Raw genomic sequence first — 27,839 nt, 5'->3', positions numbered from 1 at the left:
TTTCAGCTAATTTCAGCTATTTTGTGATCCTTTTAGATTTTTTTGGCTAGCATTTTTGTGGTTCTTTCTACTAATTTCAGCTTATTTCTGCCAGTCTCAGCTTTTTTTGCTATTTCAGCTACTATTTAGCTGTTTTATGCTGATTTAAGCTTTTTTGGCTAATTCCACATTTTTTGCACTCAGTTCAATTTTTTTCAGCCTAATTCAGCAAAAACGTGCCCTCACCACTTCCTTTTGGTAGTTTATGCTTATTTTTGCTTTTTTTTTTTTTTAGGTACTGTTCAGCTGGGGTTTTTTTTTTTTTTTTTTTTTTTTGCATATTTCAACTTTTTTCAGATAATATCCACTTTTTTGTGCTCATTTCTGCTTCTTTCAGCCTAAATGGGCAAAATTGTTCTTTCTCTACTTCCTTCTGGTAATCCAAGCTTCTTTCTACCTTTTCAGCTATTTTTTTTCTTATAATTTTAGCTTTTAGAGCTTATTTACTATGTTTGTGCTGATTTATGCTTATTTAAACCAGATTCAGCAAATATGTGTTCTTTCTGCTTTCTTCTGCTCACGCTTATTCTTCCTTTTTAGCTGCATTTCAGGATGTTTTTAGCCAATTTCAGCTGTTTTTCTGCAAGTTCTTCATCAAGAAGCATTCACACTGCATTTTCGCCGAAATCCAATTGCTCTAAATTATATTTGGCAGGTTATCTCTTTGTCAAAATGGATGGGTATCCTACTTTTATGAAAACACATGCATTCTCACAGTACGGTTACATTTGTTTTAAAGCGAAAAGGGCATGACTTTTCAGAACCGACCTTGATTGATGATGAGACAGTGCTCAGCCTCGATGCCAGGCCCCTGGATCGTGATATCCTGGAGAATCGGAGCATCTTCTCTGCCTATTCGAGTCACCCCTGGAACACGGTGAAATAAGCCGTAAAATACATAGTCATTAAATATTAAATGAAACAAAAGGTGCGGACAACATGTGAAGAAGACGTTGCAATTTATAGCTATTAACTTCATATCAAGCAGTCTGAATTAGTGTTCCTTGTTCTGTCTGGAGGCTACTAATAAAAATGAGCTGAACAAGCGTCTCAGTGTCTTGTTGCAACTTTTTACTTCTGATTGCACGATTAAGTTTTTGGCAGCTAAGTCGAATATTAATGAAGCATCGATGGTTTACCTTAAAAAGGAACTTTACATTTCTGTGTAAAACTTGTCATACATCAAATCTCCATCTTGGTTTTTAACTAACACAAAGGATCACTTTCTTTCCTCCCATGCAGCTCTAACTGTAGCTTTGTTGTAACTATAGAAATAAAGTGTAAGAGTGCAGAGTATAGACAATATAAATAAATAAATTTAAAAAAAAACTGCCGTGTGGGAGTTGCTCAGATAAAAGAGAAGAAGGGGGAGAGATCAGGAGAACATTTGGTTTCACTCCAGACTCCACGTCAAGGCTGTGCATGACTGCTGAGTATTTACATGGGAAGATTTAATGGTTTGCAAACTGTACAGCAGGAATGAAAGTGGAGATAGGTGAGCTGGACTCCCACCGTCTGGACTGTGCACTGTGAAAAAGTCTTAAGTCATACCCCAATACCTTCTCTTTTCCTTCCAATGAGACGAGGATTTCTTTTAATCCCTTAAAGTGGTATTGAGTGATGCTTTTGCAGGAACAAAAATACTATTTCTCCTTGGAAACAGAGTAAATACATGAGTGTGTCTGCATTTCTTTCTGTTTGTTACCTTCTTTGAGTGGGAGCACAGTAATTGCCACACTCAGCCTCCCACTGCCCAGGCTGACTAGATGAGGGGCAGCTGTCTGGACCTTCAAGCCTTTGCTCGTGTCAATAAGGTCCAAGGGTGAAGACTATAACCAAACATATATAAAGTATTAGTTTTACGCACATTTCTTAAATGCATTCTGCATATTACTGAACGATTCTTTGAAGAAAAAAAAAGCATAAAAATTAAAAATGTGTTTGTGAGAGGGTATTTTTTTTCACCTTATGTGGAGCTGGATACATCTGATCTGACTCAGGCTTATACATCATCTCAGACTCCTGCGAAAACACACAAAATTCAAAAACATTAAGTACAGTCAGAAGCATCCTGACATAATAAATCACTATTCCACAAGGCTGCAAACACGCACAAACAAACTGCTTTTGGCTCGTTTAGCTGCCACATGAAAGAAAGCCTCGCTCTGAAAGTGATCCAAGAAGAAATCCCTGCTTGAGAGGAAACATCACACACGAGCTTTAATTTAGTGGAAGAACCATTAAAATGCTGCATGAAAACAGTCTTTCCACCATTTGTTGGTTTCCATCACGTTCACTTCATTAAATGTATGTCGCTCCACAAGTCAAACATCAAAGTAAGTCCTAATCACGGCTTTTTCCTTATCAGATCTCAAAGTTCATTTGAAGCAAGTTCACGCAAGCGCTGCGCAACTTTTAACGTCCCCGTCTCACTTTTAATTAAAGGGGCTCATTGTACTGCCATGATGGTCGATCAAAAACAAAATTCATGAAGTAGGAAGCAAAAACCTCACATTTACCCCCCTTTACTAACCTTTAATTTGTCTTTAAATTAAACATTTGTAAGCAAAGTTTCCAATGAGCTGCCTTCTCCCCTGCACATTTGTTTACTTGTGTAAAAGAACGTCCAACATGACTAAAAATAGGTAAACTACATATTTATGCTCAGATCCATTGAGTAAGGTATGCAGACAATAGGGCTTTGTTTACACTGAGTGCATTCATAATTCAGTTCAGTTTATTTATATCACAACAGAAATTATCTCAGGGCACGGATGAACAGAAACATTCATGTAGAATATAATAATTTAACACTATTTATCGGAGCAGACTGCTTTGAGTTCGCAAAACTCTCATCTTGAGCGAGCACGAAGGCGACAGTGGGAAGGAAAAACTCTTCACGAGGAACAAACCTTTAACAGAACCAGGCTCAGGACAAGCGTCCATCTGCTTTGACAGGCTGGGTTTGGTAGGAATAGATACACAATGGCAGGTCAAGAATCACATAAGATAGAAATAGTATCAAATGAAAAATATTCAATTATAGCAATTCATTTCAGGACATGAGGTAAACTTCCTATAGCAGCTTAAGCCAACTCTAACTATAGGATTTATCAAAAAGGAAAGTCTTAAAACTGAACAGTGTGTCAGCCTCACAGACAGAAACTGGAAGTTGGTTCCACAAGAGAGGAGCCTGAGAACTGAAAGATCTGCCTCCCATTCTGCTTTTGGAAACTCTAGGAACGCGAGTAAGCCTGCAATCTGAGAGTGAAGTGCTCTGTTAGGAAAATATGGAACAATGAGATCTCAAATATAAGATGGAGCTAGGTTGTTGAGAGCTTTGTAGGTTAGAAGTAAGATTTTGAATTCAAGTCTGGATTTGACAGGGAGCCACTGGAGAGAAGCTAAAACTGGAGACGTGATCTCTCCCACTAACTCCAGTTATGACTCTGGCAGCAGCATTTTGAATTAACTGAAGTCTTTTTAAAGAAGTATTTATAAAAACTACTAGTCATAATTTTATTCATGAATCTACTTGAGTAAACGATTTCAAATTGCACCATGTGATACAGTTAATGACATTTTTCATGTTTGAGTTCATACTTTGCAATAAGCATTTTAAGTTTGTCCTAGAAAAAAAAAAAAGCAAAATATGTTTTATTATAGGAAGTAGACTGTAAGAATAAAAGGGAAAACTATAGTTTATCATAAATTAGCGATAAAAATAATAAAGAGCAGATGAAGACTGCGATCAAAGAAGCTTTGAGTAAATTTCTTGAGTCAAGGACAATTCTTCAGTAACCTACAATTGGATAGGAAATAAAAAAAAGCTTGCTACTATTTTAGTGCCCACATGCATGGACACAAACACAGTGTGCTCTCAGTCTTGGACGGGTGAGTTAAAAATGCTTCTCACCAAAGCAGAGATGATTACAGCGTATGAAAGTACCACAAACACACTGATTTACACCTCGAGCAGTTTCCTTCCTCTGCTTGCTTTTCTTTAAACCTGTAAAAAAAACCTTCTAATGATCTAAATGAGTCATTATAAACAGCTGTTACAGTCACTGAAACTGCATTGTTTTCAGGGTTTTATTTCCTGTTATATAGTTTCCTGCAGCCATCTTTCCTGTAACCCCTTTTTTTTTCCGTTTTCTCTTTTGCACTTCTCCCATTTCATCCTCTCCTCTTGCCTTTTTTTTTAAATCTCACTTCCTTTCTTTTCCTTTCTGTCCTCCAATCTGGGGAAAGCGAATCAAACACAGCCTGCACAGTTTCCTCTCATTCAACAGCAGCTTCCTTTCTGACGACGCTTCCGTTGCTGCTTTGACACCCTCATCGCCTCTGACACAAAAAACCCACAGACACAGATATGGACCCTTCTAACCCCTATCCAAACAAAACACCCACAAATAAAGTCATGCTTCAACTCTTTATCTTCTTTTAAGACGATACCGGCTCCACGGTTATTTTCTTTATTTATTTTTGTCAGGTTTTTTTCCATCTCTGGTGTAGACAAAGCAAACACAGTGGGTATTATGGCAACATCATGTGAACAAATGTTACAGAGTCCTGCTAAAGAAGAGGGTCAATCAAATGTCAAAGTTTAAAAGGATATTCTGGTCATTTTTTTTTAAGTTTGCTCTTTGGCTAGTTTAACGGTTAGCCAAAGAAGTGACAGTTTTTCAGGCTTTTATAACAAATCATTGTCAAAAATAACATTATCAACTTTACATCAGTGAATATTAAATTGCTACGACATTACTTGTTTAGTTTGTTGACGTTTTCTCAACAGGGGTACATCAGAATCATTATAAAAGTATATTTCTGCTGAGCACAGACTGTGTGGGGCAGTGATTTTCAACTGGCGGCCCATGGGTGAGCTCAGTTCGGCCTACCAATGGGTTCATTTTTAAATAAAACTAGATTTTAAACCGTAAAACAAACTTACTTAATGACAGTAACTAATGGATATCCTGTCCGCTGACCCTATCCGGACTTGGCTTTCTGTAACTGTGGCCACCTGATAAATTTAGTTGGATAGCTCTGGTGTAGTTCCCAACCCTGGTCCTCGAGGAACACTATCCTGAATGTTTTAGTTGTTTAACTGCTCCAACACACCTGATTCAGTCATTTTATTACTTCTTCTAATTTGCAAAAGCCTGTTAATAACCCATTTATTCAAATCAGGTGTGTCAAAGGAGGGAAACAAGTAAAACATGCAGGATGGTGTTCCCCAAGGATCCGTGTTGGGAACCAGACAAGTGTCAATGAAAGGCTCGCAGGCCCAGTCCTTAATCTTAATTTATCTGGCTGCAACGATAATATTTTCAATCATACCAATCAGTAGCATGCAAATGTGTAGTGGTTTAATATTAGTTCTTTCACACCGGTCGTTTTTAAAGAAAAGTTGTTTAATAAGCCTGAATTTTTTTATTTTTAAGTGGAGTCCTGTTTGTTAATTGGTCCAGCCTGGAAGAAACATTTGCTCTTTTCTTCATACTTTGCACGACTGATGTCGGATGTCACGGCTAATGAGAACTTCACTTAAAAAATCCCCAAGTTATCTCTTTGAATAATAATCTGAATGTCTGTATTTCACCTCTCTGCCTGCCTCTCGTTTCTCATTTTCTGTTTCCCGCCTTTTTCTAACCTTTATTCTATTGTTCCTCATCGTTGATGCTGTAATTTGTTCCTTTGTACTCGCTCACCTTGTTTTTTCCAGGTGTTAAGGCAGGTCCCAACGAGTCTGCGGCTTTGTTTGTTATGATTAAAGCAGAGCAGTGAGGTGTGTCCCCCCCTTCCAGATTTACAGATATACCCTTTATTATTGTCTGTTTTTTAACTCATCGTATTAAAACACTTGGCCTGACCTGAAGATGAAAGCTAAATTTTACCATCAGATTGTCCTGGAATTTATTCTACTGAGGCAAAAACTTCATGTGGTGAACTTCATGCCTTTTTTTTTTTAGGGTAAACTTAAATGTGTTCACTCAGTTTCACCTTTAACATTAACCTGACAGCAGACATCAAAGACTCCATCAACAATAAAGTGATAGTACAGATCTTTTTGAGTGTGGTTTTGTGGATAGACTACAAACAAGCAATATCTTACCTGTTGTGCATGTATAGCTCTTTGAACGAGCTTAGAACAGACTGACAAACTAACGGCTTTCTTCTGTACACTCGCTTTTGTGCAAGATGGACACCTTTCTACCCTCTCCCGTCCACCTCCTGCTTTTTTGTTCTCTGTCTTGTGTATCGGAGCTCCTATTTACACATCTCCCGAAACGTAAACTACTGTCATGGATCTGGTCAGCTGGACTTTCAACGCAATCGATAAATTTTTTTCAACAAGGCGACAGGATCCTGGAGAATCCTCATGCTCGGCATGATACATCATGGATCTGATGTGTCTTTCCGTATTGTCTCAGGAGGATGCCGAAGATATTGGAATCAAGATAGTAGAGTTTCTGCTTTTTGGCACTGGTGGATACCTATGTTATCGGCTATTAAAGAATATGGTGGCAGCAGTTTCGGCCATGGCAAAGCTGCCGACCCTGTGTGAAGGTTTGGTTCGTGCTTCGAGCACTCAAAATCAGCTGATTTACAAGCTAAACCATAAGCTGGAAGCGATTTGAGAGAATCGCAGGCCACTTGCAGCTTCTGGGACTCGCCAGCATGTTGGGGACGACCTTAGACAGAGGCTAATATGCAGAGACCAGTGGAATGCCCACAAATCTGGCTATTTTGGATTAAAAGTACAGTCAGAACTCAAGGCTGATGAGAAAAAACAGACTGCTTGAAAAAAAATCAAGAACTGTGGCTTATCTGAATCTGACTCCCCCGTTTGGCCTAGAAACAGGACTTATCAAATTTCTCCTGGGATATGTGTAAACTGAGAAAGCTGTCTATCGCAATCCCCCACCCCCACCCTGAGAACTTCTGTGAACGCTTATCAGAGCTGTACCGGCTGACACCAACATCTTAGCTGGACTATGCGCTATCTGGAAGTGCTTCATGGACAAATCTCACCGTCTTGGAGTCAAACGCATTTGTAATGTGTCTATAAATGGTTGGCTGGCAGAATTTCTTGATGTCTTAAACTGTGTCCTGATAAGGACAAGATGTGAAGAGATCTTTTGTGTAATACCACTATCCTCTCCTCATGGCCTTTTACCCTTTTCCTGTCTAAAAAGAATAAGGGGCCGCAGTCTTAGGAGCAGCAGCAACGTGCACTCCGCCCATCTTACGGACGACTACGAACATAGTCTCACTGTATTTCGGTACAGTGATAATAAAACTTATTTTGATTCTGATTCCAAGACCATAAAAACGTCATAGTGATTTCCGCAAACTCTGCTGACAGTTTTGCCGTCGACTGTTATTTACATGAAGCTTTACGGTTATTCGCAAACCCAAAAAGTGAACACTTTACATGGCTAGCGCCTCCGATACCTATTGCCTTTCCACGAGAAATATCATATTTCTGAACGATGAGAAATGTCATATTTCTGCTGAAATAACTGTAATGTGAAAACAGTAGTTTAAAGCGTTGTAGAATACCATTTACACACACCAATGTGATTTTTTAAAAATAAATAGGAGTTGTTTTCTTATTCTGTTAGCTTGTCAGTCTAGTCCAAATTAAGCCAATTCTCCAGAGGTTGTTCAAAAGGTCATCCACAACAGGTAAGATAATATTTACATATAAACTTTCCACATAAATCACTAAAAATAACCTGAACTGTTGCTTTATTAATTGCCTCCGATGAATCACGGGATTTACAACATCTTGAGGGAACCATCTGATATCTGCACTGTGCTCGCAAATATCACACAAAACGAGTATAACAGCATGTACAAACACATCATCCGTCTCTCATGCCGTCTGCAGAGCAGCTGAATATCTAAATCACTGCATGTGCAGGAAAAAAATAAGAAGGGGAAGAATGATGGAGAAAAGATAAAGTGAAAGAGAAAGAAGAGGCAGGGATCATGAAATCAAGACAGCATTTTCAGACTAATATCTTTCTTCATTATTTGTGAGTCAAGTAAATTTAGCTTTTCTTTTCAATTTCTGTTTTTATTCCAGGAATATTTCAGCTGCATCACAGCTGATAGTTTTGATTTATTCTCTTGTGTGAATGTCTGTTTTCTCAAAGCAGGCTGAACATTTCCACTTCTTTATTAGACATCATTCTTTAAATCTAACAATAAACATGATAAATATTGCAAGTATCATGAAGTTGCCAACTAAAGTCTAGATAAAGAAAACAACTTCATTTATGGCACAATATCTGAAGAAAAAAAAAAACGCTGCTAACAATGAATCAGGATTGTTCCTTTTTTCTATCTTTAACACAAAGAGTTATGTTTTATCCATCTGGGTGCATGTGGCAACTCTTTGCTGAGGTCATATGTGCTCGAAACAACTTCTGAAGATGGTGGCACAGCCTGGTCGGCAGAGATGAGCATTAAAAAAATTGGATTTCTTCTCTTATCTGCAGCAAAAGCTTCAGTATTACTTGTACGTTACTGGTTTGAAAGCCGGTCTCAGCCTGTGTCTTTATCTATGTCTTTTCCATCTTTCTGTCTGTCCAGCACCCCCTCCCCTGACATTCCAGCGATACTCTCTCCTCCTCCCACCTGACAAAGCACGCATTGTATCAGCTGTTTAATAGAGTCCCTCATATTGAGCAACTCTTAGAACTAAATGGGGTTTTGTTCTTTCTGTCTTTTTCCATGAATGTAACAGCTACAGCAAGGCAGGAGACCAATCAACATGTCTCCTGCCAGCCTGCTGGACATGTCCTTTATTAGTCCACATTTGTACTGGTAATTTGGAGTGTGTATTTTTCCTGTGCATTGTGCCTGCTGCGATAAAAACTTTGACAGCTGACAGCTACAACCCGACCTTGATCTCCTGCTAAGAATCAACCAATCCCTGCCACTCAGACTCTCTGCACACTCCTTTGCTTATTTTTATTTTTTTAGTCTGTCAGCAAAGCACATAAAGTCTATTGTTATTTCAGCCGACATGAAAGTGGAGAAAATCTTGATGTGATTTTTCTGTTCGGGGTGTTTGTGTCTGTGGAAAAGCCCAGATTAGATCAGCTGCCATATGCAGGGGATCAACTGATGTTTGGTTTCTAAAGGAGCCGGATATGACCAAGAGACGAGGAAGGATGGTGATTTGGAGAAGGGACATTTTGTAATAAAACATTTCGAGCTCGTGAGGAGCTTCGCTGGAGGAAAGTCTGAGTTTCGAAATAACAAAAGAAACTGAACTGATTAAAGACAGAAAGAGGAAATAGATCCAAACAAGTCCTGGTTAAGGAAATAAGATTCATAAGAGACAGGAAGTGTTTCCAGCTGCACCTCTGGCTTCCTAATATAATATGATTCTTTGTTGCACAAATAAAATAGGCTCCCGCCTGGTTTAAATTCTTTCAGTTTACTAAATGTACGCATCTGAAAACAAATCTATTACAATTTAGTGTAATTTAGTTAACTATTTTAATCCTAACTTCATTGTAAAATCATACGTCAGAGTCACAGAACTACAGTAATTTCCGCTCTATGAGTCGCTGCTTTTTTTACATGCATTGAATCCCGCGGCTTCTTCAATGCTGCGGCTAATTTATGCTTTTTTTTTTTTTTTACCAGCCATGTGAAAGGCATTGTTCAGAAGAAAATAATAATAATAATTTACTGTACATATTTGTGTATGTTATTGATATGTATTTAATTAAACGTTGTTGTTTTTTTTATCTTTCTGTGTACATATCTCATGTAACAATGTGGACACCTGTGGCTTAAACACAAGCGCAGCTCATTATATATATATATATATATATATATATATATATGCACAAAAATGTTTTGTATTTTTTTATTTAGTGTGCGTGGCTTATATTCGAGTGCGCTCTGTAGTCTGGAAATTATGGTATTATTTTACCTTTTGCTGTTTTCTCCTGTGAGGAAAGTTAATTTTTTATTATTTTAAAATATTTATTTGAAAGATACAGTTAAAAAGCATATATCACTTTGCAGGAAAATATGAGCTAACTTGTTTTCACATGAGAATTCACTGAATTACTTAAAGTAATGCATATCACCCACCACCTTTGTTTTAAACTAACATCATCTTTTCATGAGAAGAGACATGATTATATCCAAAACAACCATTTCAGAATACTGCGATACTTCAGAGATTGTGTTCAATATGACTCAGCTATTACCACTTCAAATTCTAGCTCATTATCTGTATTATAGCCATTTCTGTGTTTGCTAAGGTTTATTAATTATGGCGACCATCTTTAAGAGGGTTCACTCCAAATGTTAAAGGGATTTAGATGCACAACCAATGATTATTTTGTGAGACTTTCATTAGTATCCATCTAATGGTTCATGAAATATTTTGCTAACAGAAAGACAGGGTTGACACCAAGAGTTAATTCAAAACTCTTAAGCAAAAGTATCAAGCAATAGTAGTTCTCAAAGTATGTGTTGAAGTTAAGGAGCAGCTACTACAACACCAAATCCTGGCTTATTACCTGGGAATCTGGTTGAGTTACAGCCATTTTTATGTTTCCAAAGATCAGTTGGCTGTGGCAGCCATCTTAAATTGGGTTGACTCAAAAACTTAAAGAGTTTTAGATGCACATCCACTGATTATATTCTGAGAGTTTCCTTCAAATCCATTCAGTGGTTCATGAGATATCTGGCTAACAGACAGACTGCTTTAAACAAAAAAATAATAATTAGTTGTTTAAATAGTAAAAGAGCTTCAGGAAGGGAACGCTTCCTTTGTAAATTTATTTGGAAAGTTACATAAACAGCGTTCACTGAATCATGACATTTTCAATGTCCAAAGCAGATGACAGGCTAACTTTAGATGATGATTCATGCCTAAAAATCTTTATTTTGTGGGGGATATTTGACTTTTGGTTTGATAAAATGTAAGTAATCTCAAAGAAATCCCAGTTTTAAATGATATAGTCTCAATTTAAAATCCTCCTTACCATTACTGAAGCAGGGCTGGCCACTTGTGTCATCGTGCTGGACAGAATCAGTCACCTCAGGACAGAGAAAGTTCCCCAGAAACACTGAGCTGCTTCTCCTGCTGCAGTGACGCCGACTGGGCAGACGGTCCCCGCACCATGTGAACATCTTCTGTCACATTCAGACCCTCCAGCAGAAGTTGCAGAAAGAAGAAAAGGAAGAAGGCGCCTGCGGCCTCAGCCCACTGCGACGTGCAGAAGAATGCAGCAACAGCTGGAAGCAGAGTTGGACAGGGAACAAGGGGAGGGAGTCTCCCTCTGCTCCTGAGTCACACACACACTATCACACACATAATGTGCAGGTGTTAACAGACCTATACTTGACCTCCTTTAAATGGAGAGCTGCTTCACAGAATACAGGACAGCAGAGAAGAAAGAACATTCTTTCAGACCTACTGGGTTTGGCAGCTGGAGATAAGCAACCAAGATAAGAAGAATGTTTACCTGACGGTTGTGGACTGATCTCCCTTCACGGGACGTTACCCAGGCTTTATGGTGAAGGCTGATTGGTGGGTTACAGCAGATAAAGTCTTAGAGCAATAAAACTTCAGCAACTAAAAACAGCCGAAGTGACTGACTTTTTATTTTTTTTTTCATTCAACCTTTATTTATACATGTTAATCCCATTGAGCCTCGGGGACTCACTTACAAGAGAGACATGACTTCTTTAACAAAGAGTGACGACAACAGACAATCACAAAAGAGGCTTACAAATTTAAATTTCTTCTTCTTTTTTTTTACAAATCAAAACAAAATAGCAACCAAGGACAGTCAAAAGAAAAAAACAGCTAGATTGTAAGACGGGACACATTGGTGATGTCAACGGAGCCGTTTGGGAACGAGAGTCCAATGACTTTACTTGCATTTAGAATAGAATAGAATAGAATTCAACTTAATTGTCATTGCACACGTCGCAAGTGCAAAGCAACGAAATGCAGTTTGCATCCATCCAGAAGTGCTTAGCGAAAAAAACAAGTATATACATATATATATATATATATATATATATATATATATATATTACAATATACATTTAGTTCCTGTGATGGACTTGCAACCCGTCCAGGGTGTACCCCGCCCCTCGCACAGTGATTGCTGGACATGGACACCGGCGACCCTCGTGACCCAAAATGGAAGAAGCGGGTAAAAGATAATGGATGGATGGAGTTAGTTGTTTTGAATATGCTATAAGTATAAATATATATATATATATATGAGTGTACAGACTATGAACAGGTTATGAAGGTGTATAAACAGACTATATGACATAAATATATATACAAGTATGTGAGTACTTAAGAACAATAGGTAGTAGATTATGTGTACAGTATGTATTGCTCTCAGATTTGTTGTATAAAGTGTGCAGATTAAAGCCATTTGTTTACACTGAGTGAGGACCTGCATTTAAAAAGTGCAAAACTCCATGCACCGTTTGCCATGTTTCAAAATAACATTTCTTACGTTTGACTTCATAATTTGCCAAGAGAAACTTTTAAACCAAAATCTTCAGATCAAATTATATTTTATTTTTTTCCTGAAAAGTTAAAAAATACTTACACATTATAAGTTTTTTATTCCAATATTTAAAAATCTATAACTCCTTGAAGGATGCACATCGTCCTCTGAGTTATGGCCATTTTTTGTTAAAGACATTATCCGTGATCTCATGAGATATTGTGAGATGTGTTAGCACTCAGGGTGTGTGTTGAGGACGACTCTCAGCTACTAACGCACCAAACCTTAACTCGGTATCTGTAAAACTGATTAAGTTACACCCTTTTTGTATTTGCTAAGGTGAAACTACTGTGGCGACTGGAATCGGACACCAACAGTGAATCTGTTTATTTACAGGACATCCAATGATTGTCATTTTCTGTTTTTTGTGTTTTATTTAAACAATTGTGAGTTTTTTTACAGGTTGATTTGCATCTTGTTATAGTTTGTTACTTGTATTTTCGTTTACCCTACGTGCCGTAATTCATCTACCCTCAATTACTTGTCAGCTCCTGGAAGTCTTCCTCAGCCAGTCTGACCACTTCCACCAGTTTGCAGTCTACAATCAGTTCAGGTGTTTCCTCCTCATCAGTCTCCTTCCATTCATAATTCACCTGTGTGTTATTGGCTCCCATGCCAAACGTCAGAGGTAAGTCTTCCTGTAGTTTTTTTATCCTAGTCAGCCTTTTGTTTTATTGTTGAAAATACCAGTAAGACCACTCTGTCAGTCTGCGTTCTGGGTTCAACCCTCCTGCGAATGCAACATAAGTTTGTCTCCAGGTTCATGAGACATTTTGATTATAGACAAACACACACACTTTATTGTCTACTTTTCATGTTAATTGTGAAACTAACTGATTGGTTTGTTCTTTAAAAACAGGGGTTCTCAAACCTTTTGAGTTCAGGGACCCCTTACAGGGGCGAACAAGTTCCAGGGACCCCCTCACAACTCTCATGTTTATTAAATTATTTTCTTAAGTTTGTCTCTTTAACGCATCGGAAATATTTGTGTAACACAAATTCTCAAGACCAGTTCTTTGATAATGTTTATACGTTTCTTATACTTTTAAACACGGAGTATTTTTTCATTCAAGACACATTTAATTAACAAAATTTTTAATTGAGTTTCAAAAACCATTTTAAAACTAACTATTCACATAATGAACATAAATGTATTGATACTTCTTCATATTATTACAGAAAGCATTTGACATAAAACTGAACATTATCACAACAACAGTCCACTTTACAGGATTTAATTTATAAACCGATTGATGCCAGAACGCAAATAGCGGAATATGGTTGATGTGATTTTCATGCATTTTGGTGTATTTTAATATTGTTGTTAAACATCTACGTGCTTGTAAAAAATAAAAAAAATGTATTGCGGACCCTCAATCACTTGCTCATGGACCCCCAGGGGTCCCCAGTTTGAGAACCACTGCTTTAAAGCATCCCAAACTTGGTTCTTTTGATTTTAAAGTAGCCGTAAATAAAATAAAAGCTTAAAACTGTAGCAATAAACACATAAAACCAAGCAGCAAATGTTCTAATACGATGACTATAATTATAGCGAGTGCAGGCGAAAATGAAACACCAGATACAGTTTATTTATACCCACACACAGCAGCATGCATACCATGCAGTTGCAAAGAAAAATCTGTAGCTCAAATCTAAAGACATTTTTATGGGAAATGTATTTTTTAAAGACAAGCCAGACCTTTGAAGGAGCAACCAAGAGTTCCCCTGAGTTTCCAGGTGTGAGACAGATGCAGCACGAATGCCCCTCGGGACAAAAACCCACAAGTTACAGATGATTGGAAAAACATGCACTCACTTTGCTTACATATTTAACACATATTCTTTATTCAGTGCTCCACCAAGGGAGTGTCCGCTCCGTTTGGCTGCTCTTTGGATAAGTTATGTTCACTATTTGAAAAATCTCAGCAACGTGTTCAGTCGTGCATCGCTCTGCACCGAGCACGAGGGTTTACCATCAATCATGTGTCAGAGGCGAGTAATTCTATTTCGCACAGTTATCTTCTTTTTAATTATTCATCAATTACAGCTGTTAAAAGAGTTGGAAGCAGGTTGCCCGCTAACTTTCATGTTATTTTCCTTCACGCTGTGAATCTTTGAATTTCAAATCCAGCAGCTTTCGCTCCTGATTCTTCCCCACACATGTCAAAAGGGCTTCTCGCTTATTGGGGACTGCCCTGAGGCAGCACATATTATTATTATTATCCACCTGACAAAGGTTTCTTAACTTTATGTCTTACTCTTCCGTTAACTTTAATGCAAAACGTGTACCACCACAAATGTTGCATCAAAATAACCAGTTCAGCACCGTGATGAGTGCTATTACTTTTATTGGTGCTTTGAGTTACCATGGTCACAGATTGGTTGCAAATCAAATATCCAAGATGGCCACCTGAGCTAAAGAGGGAAAAATACTGTAAATCGACCTTTTTTTTTTTAGATATTAAGCTGAATTTTGGTGTGATGGTAGCTGAGAGCAATGCCCAATAAATAATGAATTTTAAAAAATTCAAGATGGCCACCATAGCTTAAAATAAAAAAAAATACTAACTCATTGATATTTTCCATTTAAAGCTGACATTTGTTATGGTGGTAGCTGAGAGCGAACCCTAACACATAATACTGTCTAATCAAAAATTTTAAATGGGTGTCACATGACAGTCCCCGTCAAAGTTTCTCCAAGAACTTCCAAGTTTTTTTTTTATGGTTTACTTACTAAAGTACGCGTTGAAAGTTTGGCAAACTCAAAAAAGCAAATCAAAACATTTCCCAGGATTAAAACTACCAGAAAATTGTCGCTCTTTTTCTTGTCAAGTGTTTCCAGAGGCCGTTACACAACATGTCGCCATGGGTGGCTGAGAGCAGGGAGAGCTGCCCGGCGTTTCTCACTGACATCATCCCAGGTCCAACAGGGCCGCTGGGTGTCGGGTGGCATTCCGGACAGAATTCCAGGATTCCCATGTGGTGCTGGAAAGGCTGAGCAGGAATTCTGGAGCTTTTGAGGAAGGGATTAGAGAAGAGGTCAGCTTTATTCAGAAGTATCTTCAATTTCAATGTTTTTTGTGTAATCTTTGTTCAGTTTTCCCTCTTTCTTTGCTCACCTCATTCAGAGGAAGGATAGTCATAAGACACGGGTGTTTTTACAGCTGTATAAATATCCGAGTCACCGCGTAGTCTGTAGGGGATATGCTGACAATCTTCTGCATAATAGACTCAAGTGACCCGGCTAACTCCGGTATTTCACATCACACACAGGAAATAGCAGACGCTAAATGAACTAAAACCAAGTTTACTCATCTGTTTAGAGTTAAACCTGGCTAAGGTGAATACTTTTCTCAGAATAGGTGCATTTTCAATGCAAAAGTGACGTTTTTTCAATATTTCGGCCGCCGAGATGCCAACAAACTGCACCATGTTTGGTCATGAAGAAGTCTGCTGATGGTGATTTATGCAGCTGTAACGTTTCCACCGAACTGTTGCTGCAGAGCGGAGGGAAACAAAGTGTTGGATTTGTTAGGAGACGAGACGTGTGGTGAGGAACGCGTGTTAAACAAACAAGTGTGAAGGAGTAGTAAGATTTAAAAAAAATAAAAGGGTTATTCCATTAGCACAAATGAAAGGATCTTGATCAATATACAAATTCATACACACACAAAAGCAGTTTTTATTTACTGAGGGGCTTCATTTACATCTGGAAAATCACCCTTGAGTTGTCTTTTCCTGAGACCCTGCAAATCAGCTGGAAGACAGAAGGAGAAAGTTGGGACCAATCCAAACAACAGAGCTCTCTGTCCGATTTGCTCTCCCAGGTGGTTGTAATGAACATATTTTTCGTCCTATAAGTCACGTTTTTTGCATAATTTGCATGCTTTGCAACTTATACGCCGAAGCGACGTATTTATGGATTTTTTTCCATACTTATAAACCAATTTTTATGCTGAGATATGACCGTTTTCATTCATTCTGACTGAAAATATTGAACACTACCATTTTCAGCCACTAGATGGCACTCGAGTAGTATGGCATGCTGTTGTGTCAGCTTCATTTCGCTGCGCTTGGGTGAGTTTTACCACAGACATGTGGACGTCGTGTTAGCCTCGTTAGCATGATTATTCTTACGGCACAATGGATAGACAAAAACTTTGAACTTAAAAAGTCTGTCCTTCATGCACATGAGTGCAGAGGATCCCACACTGCAGCTATAGGAACCTGGAACAAACCTCCGCAAGTGAGACAGCACCGCAGGTGTCAAATGCTAATAAATAACATTTAACACGTTTCATTTAATATAAGTTAAAGTGCTATGCGTATGACTGTTACTGAATATATGTCACCAGCTCTTACAGCTGTTATGCAATTTTATAGCAAATAAGCCAAAATAAGAAGGTTATGTTCTGACAAAGGAACGTATATAAAACATCAGTATCGGAATCGTTTATCGGCCAAATAAGTTTTAACATATCGGTATATTGGATATCGGCCAACAATCTAATATCGTGCATCCCTAGTTTTTAAGTGTTAATCTTGTTAAATTCTTGATAAAGTCTTCACGTGCACGCTCTTGATTTGTGGCACAACACCGGTCCACATTTCCGGGTTGTCAGCGGTGATGCATAATAGATGCGACGTATACGGCGAAGCGACATATTTATGGATTTTTCCACTTTATTAGACGTATTTGGACTGATGCGACTTATAGGGCGGTGCGTCGTACGACGGACAATACGGTGAACAACTGAACCTCCTCTGCTTGTGTCTGTGTGTGTGTGAGCACCTCATGGAGCTTGGTGACCAACAATGTGGCAAAAGTAAAAAAAAAATAAAAAGCCAAAAGAGAAAAACCAGGAAGACATTTTATTTCTCTTTAAGGTGCTGATGAAGAATGTCACGTCCGGTTGATAGCTGCACCACACAAGACAACTGGAGTCATTTTCTCTGTAAATCACTGCTCCTGTGTCTTCTCGTCCTCATTTCAGTTAAAAATTGCACAGGGACAGTCACACTACTGTCTGGTAACCATTGAGCCTGAAAGGCACAAACACATACTGGTGCAAATATACAATAAGACAAATGTGCAAACGACTGTTTCTGTATTTTTCTGTCTATTTAAGCTCCTCAATGAAAACGGCTTCTATTTCTGAGCTCATGCCAACAGACTGTAAACTTAAAACCTAAAGGTGTTTTCTTGTATGGGTCCACACTTTTTTAAAAGGGAACTGTGGCACAGACTCCACACATATTTGGCTCTCAGACTGGTGGAGGTGCAGGAGTAAACAGCCTCCTTGCTCACAGCGTGGCTGCAAAAACAAAAATAACCCGTTAACTTACAGCATGCACTTTTCTCTCAAATCCATTACAATGCTGGGGGGAAAATAGTATTAAAGCAAACTTTAGCACACCGGTCAGTTAGGACTAGTGCTTTTATTTTGTCACTGTGTCAACCATTTACTGTGGTGACAAGTGAAGGTTTGTGCGATCGATGCTGTGATCAGCACCGAGACATCTCGTGTCATCTTGGTTTGCGTTTCTGCTCCGACAGCAGCAGGTTGTTCAGTTTAATGACGATGTTGGCGAAGTCGGTGAGCTCCACAAAGTCCGAGGTGATGATGTTGACTCCACCCTTCCCTGGTCTCTGCGTCTCAACCCAGGACATGATGGCTGGCAGGTTTCTATGACGACAGAAGGTTTGCATCAGAAGGTGCATAGTTTTTATTTTGCCACAAAAAAACAACAACTGTTTTTCTGTACTTTTATTTCTGCATACTTTGTGATATTTTAGCTGACCATTTATCAGAATGTTCGGCTTATTCAGAGAATGGCTGCAATGAATTTGGGGATTTGTAACTTTTATACTTTTAAAATTATTTAACTTTTATTATCATTATTTTCCTATAGAAAAAAAAAACTCAGCTCTTGGTTCCTTCAAAAACATTTAGGTTGAATTCCATTTTAGTAAACTTGCTGCTACTTTTAGCTTTTAGCTACTATTCTGCATCTTTTAGTTAGCTTGCTGATATTTTTAGCTATTAGCCAGTCTTTGACTTATTTTTAGCTACTGTTTAGCTATTGAAGTCGCCTTTCGCTATCTTTAGCTTGCAGGAAAACTTTTATTCTTAGTTTTGGTTCTTTTTGCTACTTTTAGCCTGTTTTTTTGGTGACGTTTACTTTATCACTAATCATTTGCTTTTTAGCTTTTAGATAGCCTTATGCTACTATTAGCTTTCAGCTAGTATTTCTCTACATTTAGCTTTTAGCTAGCCATTTGCAACTTTAAGCTACAAGTTGATTTGCTTTTTATTTGTGTTTTGTAACTTTGAACTTTTAGCTAGCCTTTTACTACTTTTAGCTTCTAGCCAACCTTAGCAAAAAGTAGTTTATTTAAGTGTACTACAAGTATACTTATTTTACACTAAAAATGAGGAAGTGTACTTGAAATTTACTTTTCATAAACTTTATTTGATATACTTAAACTAGTATAAAAATGTCCCAATTTAGTCCAAACAAGTATTAAATCAGTATACTTCTAGAACACTACAAGTATGGTGTGTAGTATACTTGATATACTTAACTTAAAGTATACTTGCAAAAATAAACTTCAAATGTACTACTTTTTGTTAAGCGCATTGTTCTGCTACTTCTAGCCTTCGGCTACTATTAGCACCTAACTAGAGTTTTGCTTCTTTTAGCTAGAATTCTGTCTCTTATGACTTTATCAATTCAGTCTCAGCTTCATCTGCAAATTTCAACACAGCTTTCACGCGGTATGTCATCAGAAATAGTTTTTACATGAACTTTAACCCAACATTTGAAATGTGTTCATATTTCTTGCTTCTGGTTTTTGTTTTTGTCAATGTTAGGGCTTTATTTCTGCCAGGATCTTTTTTTTTCCTGGCTGAATGCTTGGGCAGATGTTGGAAACCAAATGGCTGATGGGATTTTGAAACGTCTTACAGCTTAAGAGAAATTGTAACGGATACGAAAGGTGTTTTGGTTTGTTGCGCAGTCAGTCTCACGCACGGGGACTCTGCCAGTATCTCTCCTAACACTCGTAAATTTCCAGCAGCGTGTCAGCCACCAGCAGAACAAAACCCGGAAGACTGAATGTTTATCCACAAGGAGTAAGCAATGCCGTTTCCTCAGAAGTGCAGATTCAAGCCCCCTCCAGTGTCGCCAAAGTGTCAATTTGAACATACTCTGCATTGTTTGGTGCACGTCTCTCATTTGAAATGTACTGCAATATAATACCTGGACAATTACACCCATACTCCTCTTGTTCCTGCGTGCACCCATCAAGACACTGACCTTTCTACCAGGTAGTTGCGAAGCCCCCAGACCAAACCTTTGGCCACGGTGTTGGCTCTTGGCGTGAGGATGGCCTGGGTCACATGGAACGACCCCTGCGTGACCCTTTCCTTCATTGTCGTTTCGAGGAACTCAAGGGAGAGAATGGTAAACAAAAGAAAATCTTACTGAAAGAGCTCCTGAAAATGTCTTTGAAGGCATCATGCAAGCGGGTGTATGAGGCTACGAGGAATAAATTAAATAGGACAGAGAAGGGATGGGCATATGTCTTTAATTTAAACTCATAAAAAGGTTTCTAAATCTGAGTCTTTCATTGAGTACTCTTAAAAAGTACATCCAAAAGGCAGACAAAGACCCCAAACAAACAAGTAAAGCAACAATTCATATGCAGTCTGGTGCTTATTATGAACAATCTAATATTCTGTTGAGTTACGGTAACAACTTTGACTTCTTATTCCAAACAATAAAAGCACTTTTCTTTATTCGGTCCTTGTCAGAACAACTTGTGTGCTTTGTGCAGAACTGATTTCCCATTTTGTCCGCTCTCTGATTGATGTTTCAGACATTTTCCTCCACAATAAGGGTTTTCTTGGAAGTGTGTGCATAAGGATGTTACTTGATACCCTTTGGAGGGAAAATCTGAGAGTTGCCGTGTTACCTGTATAAGCTTGTTGGGATCGGTGGTGTTTGCCCAGGGAGCAGGGATCTTATAGCCAGGCCACATGACCGGGATACCCTGTGCTGAGGGGTGATGGTAGAAAACAATAACCTGGAAGGAGAAAAACAATTAGAGAGAATGCGAACACATCTTTAACCGAAAATAAACGAGCGACAATACAAACAGCCGGATATGACCCAACGCTAACGGCATTTTTTAACGAAATGTGTTAAATGTGTTTGTGACGTTTATTTTGATTAGTTTAATTTCTTTTCAGTTGACTTCATTAGCCCATGATGCATCAGTGGGACATGAAAGAACTTTGGCAGCCTGAAAAAAGGGAGAAATGCTGCCCTCTGCAGCTCTCTAAGTTCAAACTCTTACTTTCCTTTCCTAATGACTCTTTCTACCTCCTTCGCCAAGTAAGCCAATAACAGATTAAGGTCACGGGAACAGGAATGATAGGAGGCTATTTGCGCGAGATACAGTAGAAGTGTAACAAAACCCCATCGTTACAACTAAACAGCAGCTCAGTCGTACATTAACAGGCTCGAAATCTGTGTGTGAAAGAGCTCTAGAAATGCAATCAAAATACAACATGACGTGTATCTGAGAGCATGAGATGAGAAAATGTGATGATAAAAGGCAGGTTAGTTTATTGGACAAGTGTTAATGGGATGATGGTCGCCATAATTCCTGCTCAGAGTCTCAGGTGGCAGGGATTACCTGGCATTCATTGGTCTGTTGCCCACACACACACCCTTACCATACTTGTGCATGTTTTAAATTGACTTTGCACCATGCACGAGTAATATAAGGATGTGTGTGTGTTGCACAGTGGATCTCACCTGATATTTCTTCTCCCAGAGGAAGTCCAGAGTGACGTTTTCCACCTTACAGTTGCTGCACAGCTTGCTCCCAAACACTTCCTGGAGCATGCTGATGAGGTAGACGTGGTGCTCTGTCTCCATTGCATAGTAATGATTGAAGTCCAAAAACACCACCTGCATCAGGAACTTATCAGTTCGTCTCCCAACTATTTATTTACGTTTTAAACACTTGGACACGTGGGCTTCTCACCTCTTTCTTGTGCCTGCAGAGGAAGGAGTTAATTTCTAGCAGGCCGTCTCTCACCTTTGCAGACAAACAGAGGGTGAGATCACTTATGGTTTATCACTCGGATAGAAAAAATACTTGAACTCCTACACTTGAAATTTATGGTTGAGAACCAGTTTTGGTACAGTGGCAGACAATTCTAATTCCTGTTTATACTGAAACAAAACTAAGAACAGAGCTGGGAATAACGATCCAATATTTTACATTAAAATGTACTTTTTATGATGTCATTCCTCTGGTTAACTAGACAAAAACATTCATTTTGCTAAACTGTGGTGTACAAAGAATTTCTTATTTATTGCAAGACGTTTATGTGTAAAAATGGCAGCTAATTGTGTGTAAATTATTTCCCCCTCACCTTGTGTCCAAAGAGGCCGTGGATAAAATAGATCTCATTTCCAGGTTCGCCTGGCTTGGAAGATACCCTGAGGTCAAAATAACGAATTCCTGCATCCAGCTGCTCCCTAAATGTCAGATTCTGAAAATGCAGAACATTTTTGTGTTACAGCCGACTGTTAAATCACCTTACCTCTAAATCTGTCAGGTGTAAACTGCAGGATACCTGTGTCATTGACCACTTGACCATGACTTTCTTGGCCAGGACACTGAATAAGGTGGCCAGGTATTTGACATAAGCCTTCTGATCAGGACCCACAGGAGCGTGCACATCCACCCAGAAAGTAAAGGAATCATGAGAGCCTGAAGGAAAGCATTGGCAGGTGAAAAGGGAACACAACCGCTGTCTTAAAACTGCTTTCTTTGTCTCATCTCCCCCCCATTGCATATGTAAATTGTTCCTCAGATATGAAGGCGTTCACATAGTTTTGGAAGACTGGATAGTTCTGGTCAAGAGTCTGGTCATCAGATACATCCTGTGCACATTTCAATTAAGCAAACCTACTCTAATGATTTTGTTTAAGCATATCAGGTGTAACTGCATGGCTCACCTGGCACAGCGATGCATTTGAGCGGCATGGCACTGAGTTGGGAGGGCAGTGACCCCATCCAGTCGGCATTGACCTTGCCAATCCCCGCAGGTCTTGTCTTCATGTCAAGAACCACCTGCCCAAAACCTGCTCAGGATGCCGCTTTCTGGTAACAGATCCTCTACAGCTCCCAACAGGTAACAACAACCACAGGTCATCCTGGAAGGCGGTGAATAATTTATGACATGCCTAGGATCAGAGAAATGCACCGAGAATGGCACTAGTTTTGGAGTGACCGGCATAGAGTCAAGACGAACCGGTCATTTTGTACCCACAGGAAGCTGTAATGACTACAATAATCCTCTTAGAGTGAATCTCCGCTTGTTACACCCTCCTCCTCCTCCTCTCCCCCACCCATTCTGCTTCCTTTGTGCCTAACATGTTCCAGACTTGTGCTGGAACATCATCAAAGCACATAAATACCTGCTTAAATAATAACCTTATTAACTGGCACAATATCACAAAAAAATCACATTCCCAGTTTAAAACATATTTAGTCATATATTTCACAAGATAAAGCCTTATGGAAACATTTCTAAAAAAATATGTGGCTTTTTTTTCTGTGTGTTTTCCCCAACAGCTAATGATAAAGACAAGAAATTGTTGGAAAAGCCAACTTGAGCAAATAACTTGGACAATGTCTTATTATAATCCTGAATAACTGAAAAATATTACATTTATTTTTTTCTGGGCAAAGCAATGTTTGCACATCCTAACTGGTTTCTTCAATGTATAATGTGTTGTGCACATATTAAATGCGTAAGTATTATTCATTGGATTGTTGCAGTCTAATGCATGTATGTATGCATGTATGCACTTTGGTAACAGTTCCTGCTTTAAACGTGCTATACAAATAAATTTGACTTGATTTGACTTGACTAATGTGCATCATTTTCTACATAATTTCTTTTAAATCCATGCAAGTGTTCTTGAAATTGTAATTTTCAAAAAGCTAGTATCTTCTTTTTTTAATGATACTTCACTTAACTCTTTAGCACCATCTGTAACTTGTCTAAATTGGAGGAAAATGTCAGCATAATCCTTTAGAGATTAAAAAAAATCGTAAAAAGGCAATACATCATGAGTTTATAAAGGATTTAGACTTAAAGGATGAAGCAAGACATCAGCCTGTAGTCTGATTCCTGCAAAGATGCCACATTATTTAAAATAAAAGGCATAGACCGTCTGTAATCTCAGCCATGATCATGTAGCGCCCTCTTTAGGTGAGAAACCTGTATTGCACACACTGTGTTCAAAGAGTTGATTCAACGAAGAGGTCTCACTCTGTCCCTTATTCCGTGTCTAGAAAATTCGCGTGAATACTCCAGAAAACGAGCTAAACGTAGCATTTTAGGTAAATACAGGATCTGTCACATTAATTTAAGGAGCTAGGCTGGATTTAATTGTGTTGCAACATAAAAAAAACGGTACAAAAAATGCTACGTTTGTTGACTTCATAAAAATGGCGGATTGTTTAGACTGGAATCCGGTATATGATCAGTTTACGCCTAAATTTTAAGAAAAGCATAAGATGTTAAAAAAAAAGTTATCTTAATCTCCTAATTTTGGTAAATTTCAGTACCAAGTTGTTTTCACCGCCTTCGAGGGACAACAAATCCCACAAAGCACCGCGGCCAATCCGTTCTAAACAAGAGAGGTCGCGTTTGTGTGTCGGTTTCCATGGAGGCAGAGGTCACGCGCGCACAAGTGACTCGTTGGAAGAAAACAAACTGTGAGTTTTTATCAGGAGCCATCAGCAGAACCAGACAACGGCCGAGGAGGAGGGCAACACCCTAAAATGGTGAGTTTAAACCTGGACGCGGGGAGATAAACTGACCGAGGAGCGACATGTTTGTAGTTTAAACATCTTTTTCAGACGAGCTACGAAGCTCTTTTCGGTTTACTACTTCCGTTCAACAAAACAAGGCTGCTCGTTTCAACAAGCAGTTTTTATTCTGTTTAATTTCCCTCCGGCAGGTTAATTCCCACCTTTATTTTTAGTGGAACTGACCTTGCTCAGCTTCCTAATGTCACGTGGTCTTGGCACGTCTTAATTCCTTGTAAATCCCTCTCCTGCAGGTCCGGCTGGTTTATGTAGTCTATGAGACTTGGATATCATTATTACCAAGAAGACATGTAATTACAGTGTTAGGCATGAGCAGACACGTCAAAAATTAAATTGATTATTGGTTTTGGTTCTTGTCGATCATTGAGTAAACAGCAAACTAGTTCACGGGTGTCCAAAGTGCGGCCCGTGGGCCGTTTGCGGCCCTTGGAGTGATTTTGTGCGGTCCACCACTGCAGTTTAAGAATGGTATCATTTTGGCCAGCAGGCCATGCAGACTTTCTGCAAATTAGTTTGTAATTTAAAAAAATATATATATTGTGTTTAGGTTTAACATCAAAACAGATGAAAAACAATCTTCTCATAATGAGCAATAAGTTCCTGGAGAAACTTTGATGGGGACTGCCACATTGCAGCCATTTAAATTTTTTGATTTGAGAGTATTATGTGTTGGGGTTCGCTCTCAGCTACCACCATAACAAATTTCAGCTTTAAATGGCAAAATATCAATGAGTTAGTCATTTTTTTTCTTTTAAACTATGGTGGCCATCTTGGATTTTTGATTTGGAGTCGATATGTGATGGGGAAGGTTCTCAGCTTTAACTAAAATTCAGCTCTGTGTGTAAAAACGACCGAGTTAACGGCGTTTAAATCGAGCTTTCGTCATCAACTTTATTTGTAAAGCGCTTTAACACAGCCACAGCTGAAACAAAGTGCTGAACATCAGTTAAAAACAAATAAAAACAAAGCTACAAAGCCAAGCACACAGTGAACTAAAAACTCAGTTTAAAACATAATAAAAAGATCAAATCAATACCAATAAAAATGACGTGAAATCAAGTCTCGGGTTGAAGGCCAATGCGCTTTGGTGGCCATCTTGAATTTTTTTAATTTATTTTTAATTGGGCATTGCTTTTAGCTACTACCACACCAAATTCAGGTTAATATCTCTAAAACTGGCTGATTTAGAGATATTGTTTCTCTTTTTAGCTCAGGTGGCCATCTTGGATATGTGATTTGCAACCAGTCTATGATGAACGACTAATAAAAAGGGCACCTTTGTTTGCAAATTATGTCGCCATGGTAACTCAAAACACCAATAAAAGTAATAGCATACATCACAGTGCTGAGATGGTCATTTTATTATAACGTTTGAGGGGGTGCACATTGCGGTTCGTGCCGCATTAAATGATGGAAGAGTAAGATATAAAGTTAAGAAACCCTTGTCAGGTGGATAATAATAAGTGCTGCCTTACTAGGCAGTCCCCCAAAATACAAACCTTTGGTTATAATCCAACATTTTTCAGTCAGGTCATCTGGAAATCTTTGGCTATAATGTTTTTATTTTCAAGTCATGGCACAAAGCATCACAAACCTTTACTGATTTCTACCAGAAAGGAGACTTTTGGATAATGATTCATAAAACTTGGACAAATATTACAGCTGATAAAATAATCAAGAGGGAAATTGGACATTTTTTAATGAATATAAAGTGGTATCATCTACATACGAGATGATCAGCTTTATAAAACCTATGAATCTGTTGTAGCGACTGACAGCTGGACCATGTTTCAGAACTTCGATCGGTCCAAAAGACTGATCGACCCCCTTTTCAAAGGACACTTACTCAAATTACGCTTTTGTTGCTGAGAACAGACTAAAAAGAACTTTACAAACACAAGAAAACAACAAACATAGACCCAACAAATCAAATAAATTAAATCCTTTTTAATAAAAAACATAAGCTTAGTGTTTATAAGTTTTTTATTGTTTTGGATCTACAACAATTTAAAACTCTTTCTCCACCAAAATGAGTCAACTTTTGTCCTTGCTTCAAAATATTGTTCACGTTGAGTTAAATTCGTATTTTTGTGGCCCATACGTCCGTTCGTCTTGATTGGTTTCCTTTAAGTTCAATGCCACAAGTTTTTATTTTTCTTGCCACTAAAATCAACAAATTTCCTGCCATCAAAAGTTCAGAATAAATAGTAATGTTGACACATTTATATGCATTTCATGACAATTTGCAGCCAACAAATCAACTGGGAATTGTTTATCCACAATAGAAAGTGCCTCGTTTCAGTTGACGTTAACGAGTGTTTAAGCTACTTTTTGCATGCATATACGCCGTTTTCTTCTTCTTCTCACCCAAAATGCGTAAATCTGAGGAGCTGTTGATCAAGCCTTTATAGAGCCTCATGAAGGTTTATTTCACGGTTTCATGGCGTCACTCCAATCCTCTTGCCAGGCCGGGTGCAGCTTGGGGAAGCCAGTAAACATGTTGGTGATGTAACACCCTATTTACATCTCTCCTGGCCTAATCCGTCTGTGTCATCACCCTTGGGCGTCCATGTTGAAGCTTAATGCTTTGCGCACCTGATGCTCCTCACTTTGGGGAAAAGAACCTAGCATCATATGTGGTCGTGCTTGTTTTGTTTTTTTTAAATGTGTTGTATATTAACATGTTGATTTTTTTTGTTTTTTTTTAGCTTCTGATTTAGCGTCTTCAAGATCTAACCTTTGTGACAATGCACCAAAAAAGATGGTTCTAAACTCCAGGCTCAGTGGATTTGCAGTATAAGTTTTCCTGTTTTGGAGTAGATGGACTGAATGTTTGTGGAGAGAAGGCTGCAGGAAGAACATTCATCATCACAACAGCTGAAGAGGCTTTTGATTAATGAATCGCGCTTCTGAGAGACGATGAATCGCTACACCACCCTGAGGCAGCTGGGTGACGGCACCTACGGGTGTGTGCTGATGGGACGCAGCAACGAGTCTGGAGAACTCGTGGCCATCAAGAAGTGAGTGTTTCACGCTTTTTATATACAATTTTGGTCATTTTCTTACCTTGTCATTAGGGATGCACAATATTGGGTTTTTAGCCGATATCCAATATGCCGATATGTTAAATCTTATTTGGCCGATAACCGATACAAATATTTTTTTCCCGTCTAACCTACTTACAGAGACTACATAGTTTTCTCTGCTGTGGAATTAAAATACCACATTACTCTGCATGGTCTCTGTCAGTTTGGCCTGCTACCAAATGCAGATGCCAAAAAGGGAGCTGAAAA

The 27,839-nt window shown here is 38.6% G+C and overlaps 3 protein-coding genes across 3 annotated transcripts in view; 1 reads left to right on the top strand and 2 right to left on the bottom strand.

Annotated features, from left to right (window-relative positions):
• phldb2b (pleckstrin homology-like domain, family B, member 2b) overlaps positions 1–2,047 on the bottom strand; it is a 43,552-nt gene extending 41,505 nt beyond the window's left edge. The window contains exons 1-3 of the mRNA XM_037694233.1: positions 2,005–2,047; positions 1,745–1,868; positions 808–906 (exon numbers count right to left, since the gene is read on the bottom strand). Coding sequence (XP_037550161.1) covers positions 808–906; positions 1,745–1,868; positions 2,005–2,025 — 244 coding nt within the window. The 5' untranslated portion in view covers positions 2,026–2,047. The remainder of the gene's footprint in view (positions 1–807; positions 907–1,744; positions 1,869–2,004) is intronic.
• Positions 2,048–18,147: 16,100 nt separating this feature from the next.
• On the bottom strand, positions 18,148–22,764 carry plcxd2 (phosphatidylinositol-specific phospholipase C, X domain containing 2). The gene is made up of 8 exons (XM_037693880.1): positions 22,662–22,764; positions 22,277–22,413; positions 22,073–22,192; positions 21,679–21,732; positions 21,447–21,602; positions 20,599–20,709; positions 19,941–20,071; positions 18,148–18,307 (listed from the first exon to the last, which is right to left on the bottom strand). The coding sequence occupies exons 1-8, from the start codon at positions 22,762–22,764 to the stop codon at positions 18,148–18,150; spliced, it is 972 nt and encodes a 323-aa protein (XP_037549808.1).
• A 4,655-nt stretch (positions 22,765–27,419) lies between these two features.
• Positions 27,420–27,839, top strand: part of mak (male germ cell-associated kinase) — a 13,147-nt gene continuing 12,727 nt past the window's right edge. The window contains exon 1 of the mRNA XM_037694425.1: positions 27,420–27,566. Coding sequence (XP_037550353.1) covers positions 27,466–27,566 — 101 coding nt within the window. The 5' untranslated portion in view covers positions 27,420–27,465. The remainder of the gene's footprint in view (positions 27,567–27,839) is intronic.

The sequence above is a fragment of the Nematolebias whitei genome, chromosome 20 (genome assembly GCF_014905685.2).
Source record: "Nematolebias whitei isolate Nwh7 chromosome 20, NemWhi1, whole genome shotgun sequence".
NCBI lineage: Eukaryota > Metazoa > Chordata > Actinopteri > Cyprinodontiformes > Rivulidae > Nematolebias > Nematolebias whitei.
Note: the sequence above shows the minus strand (reverse complement) of the source record. Positions and strands in the feature narration are given on the sequence as shown.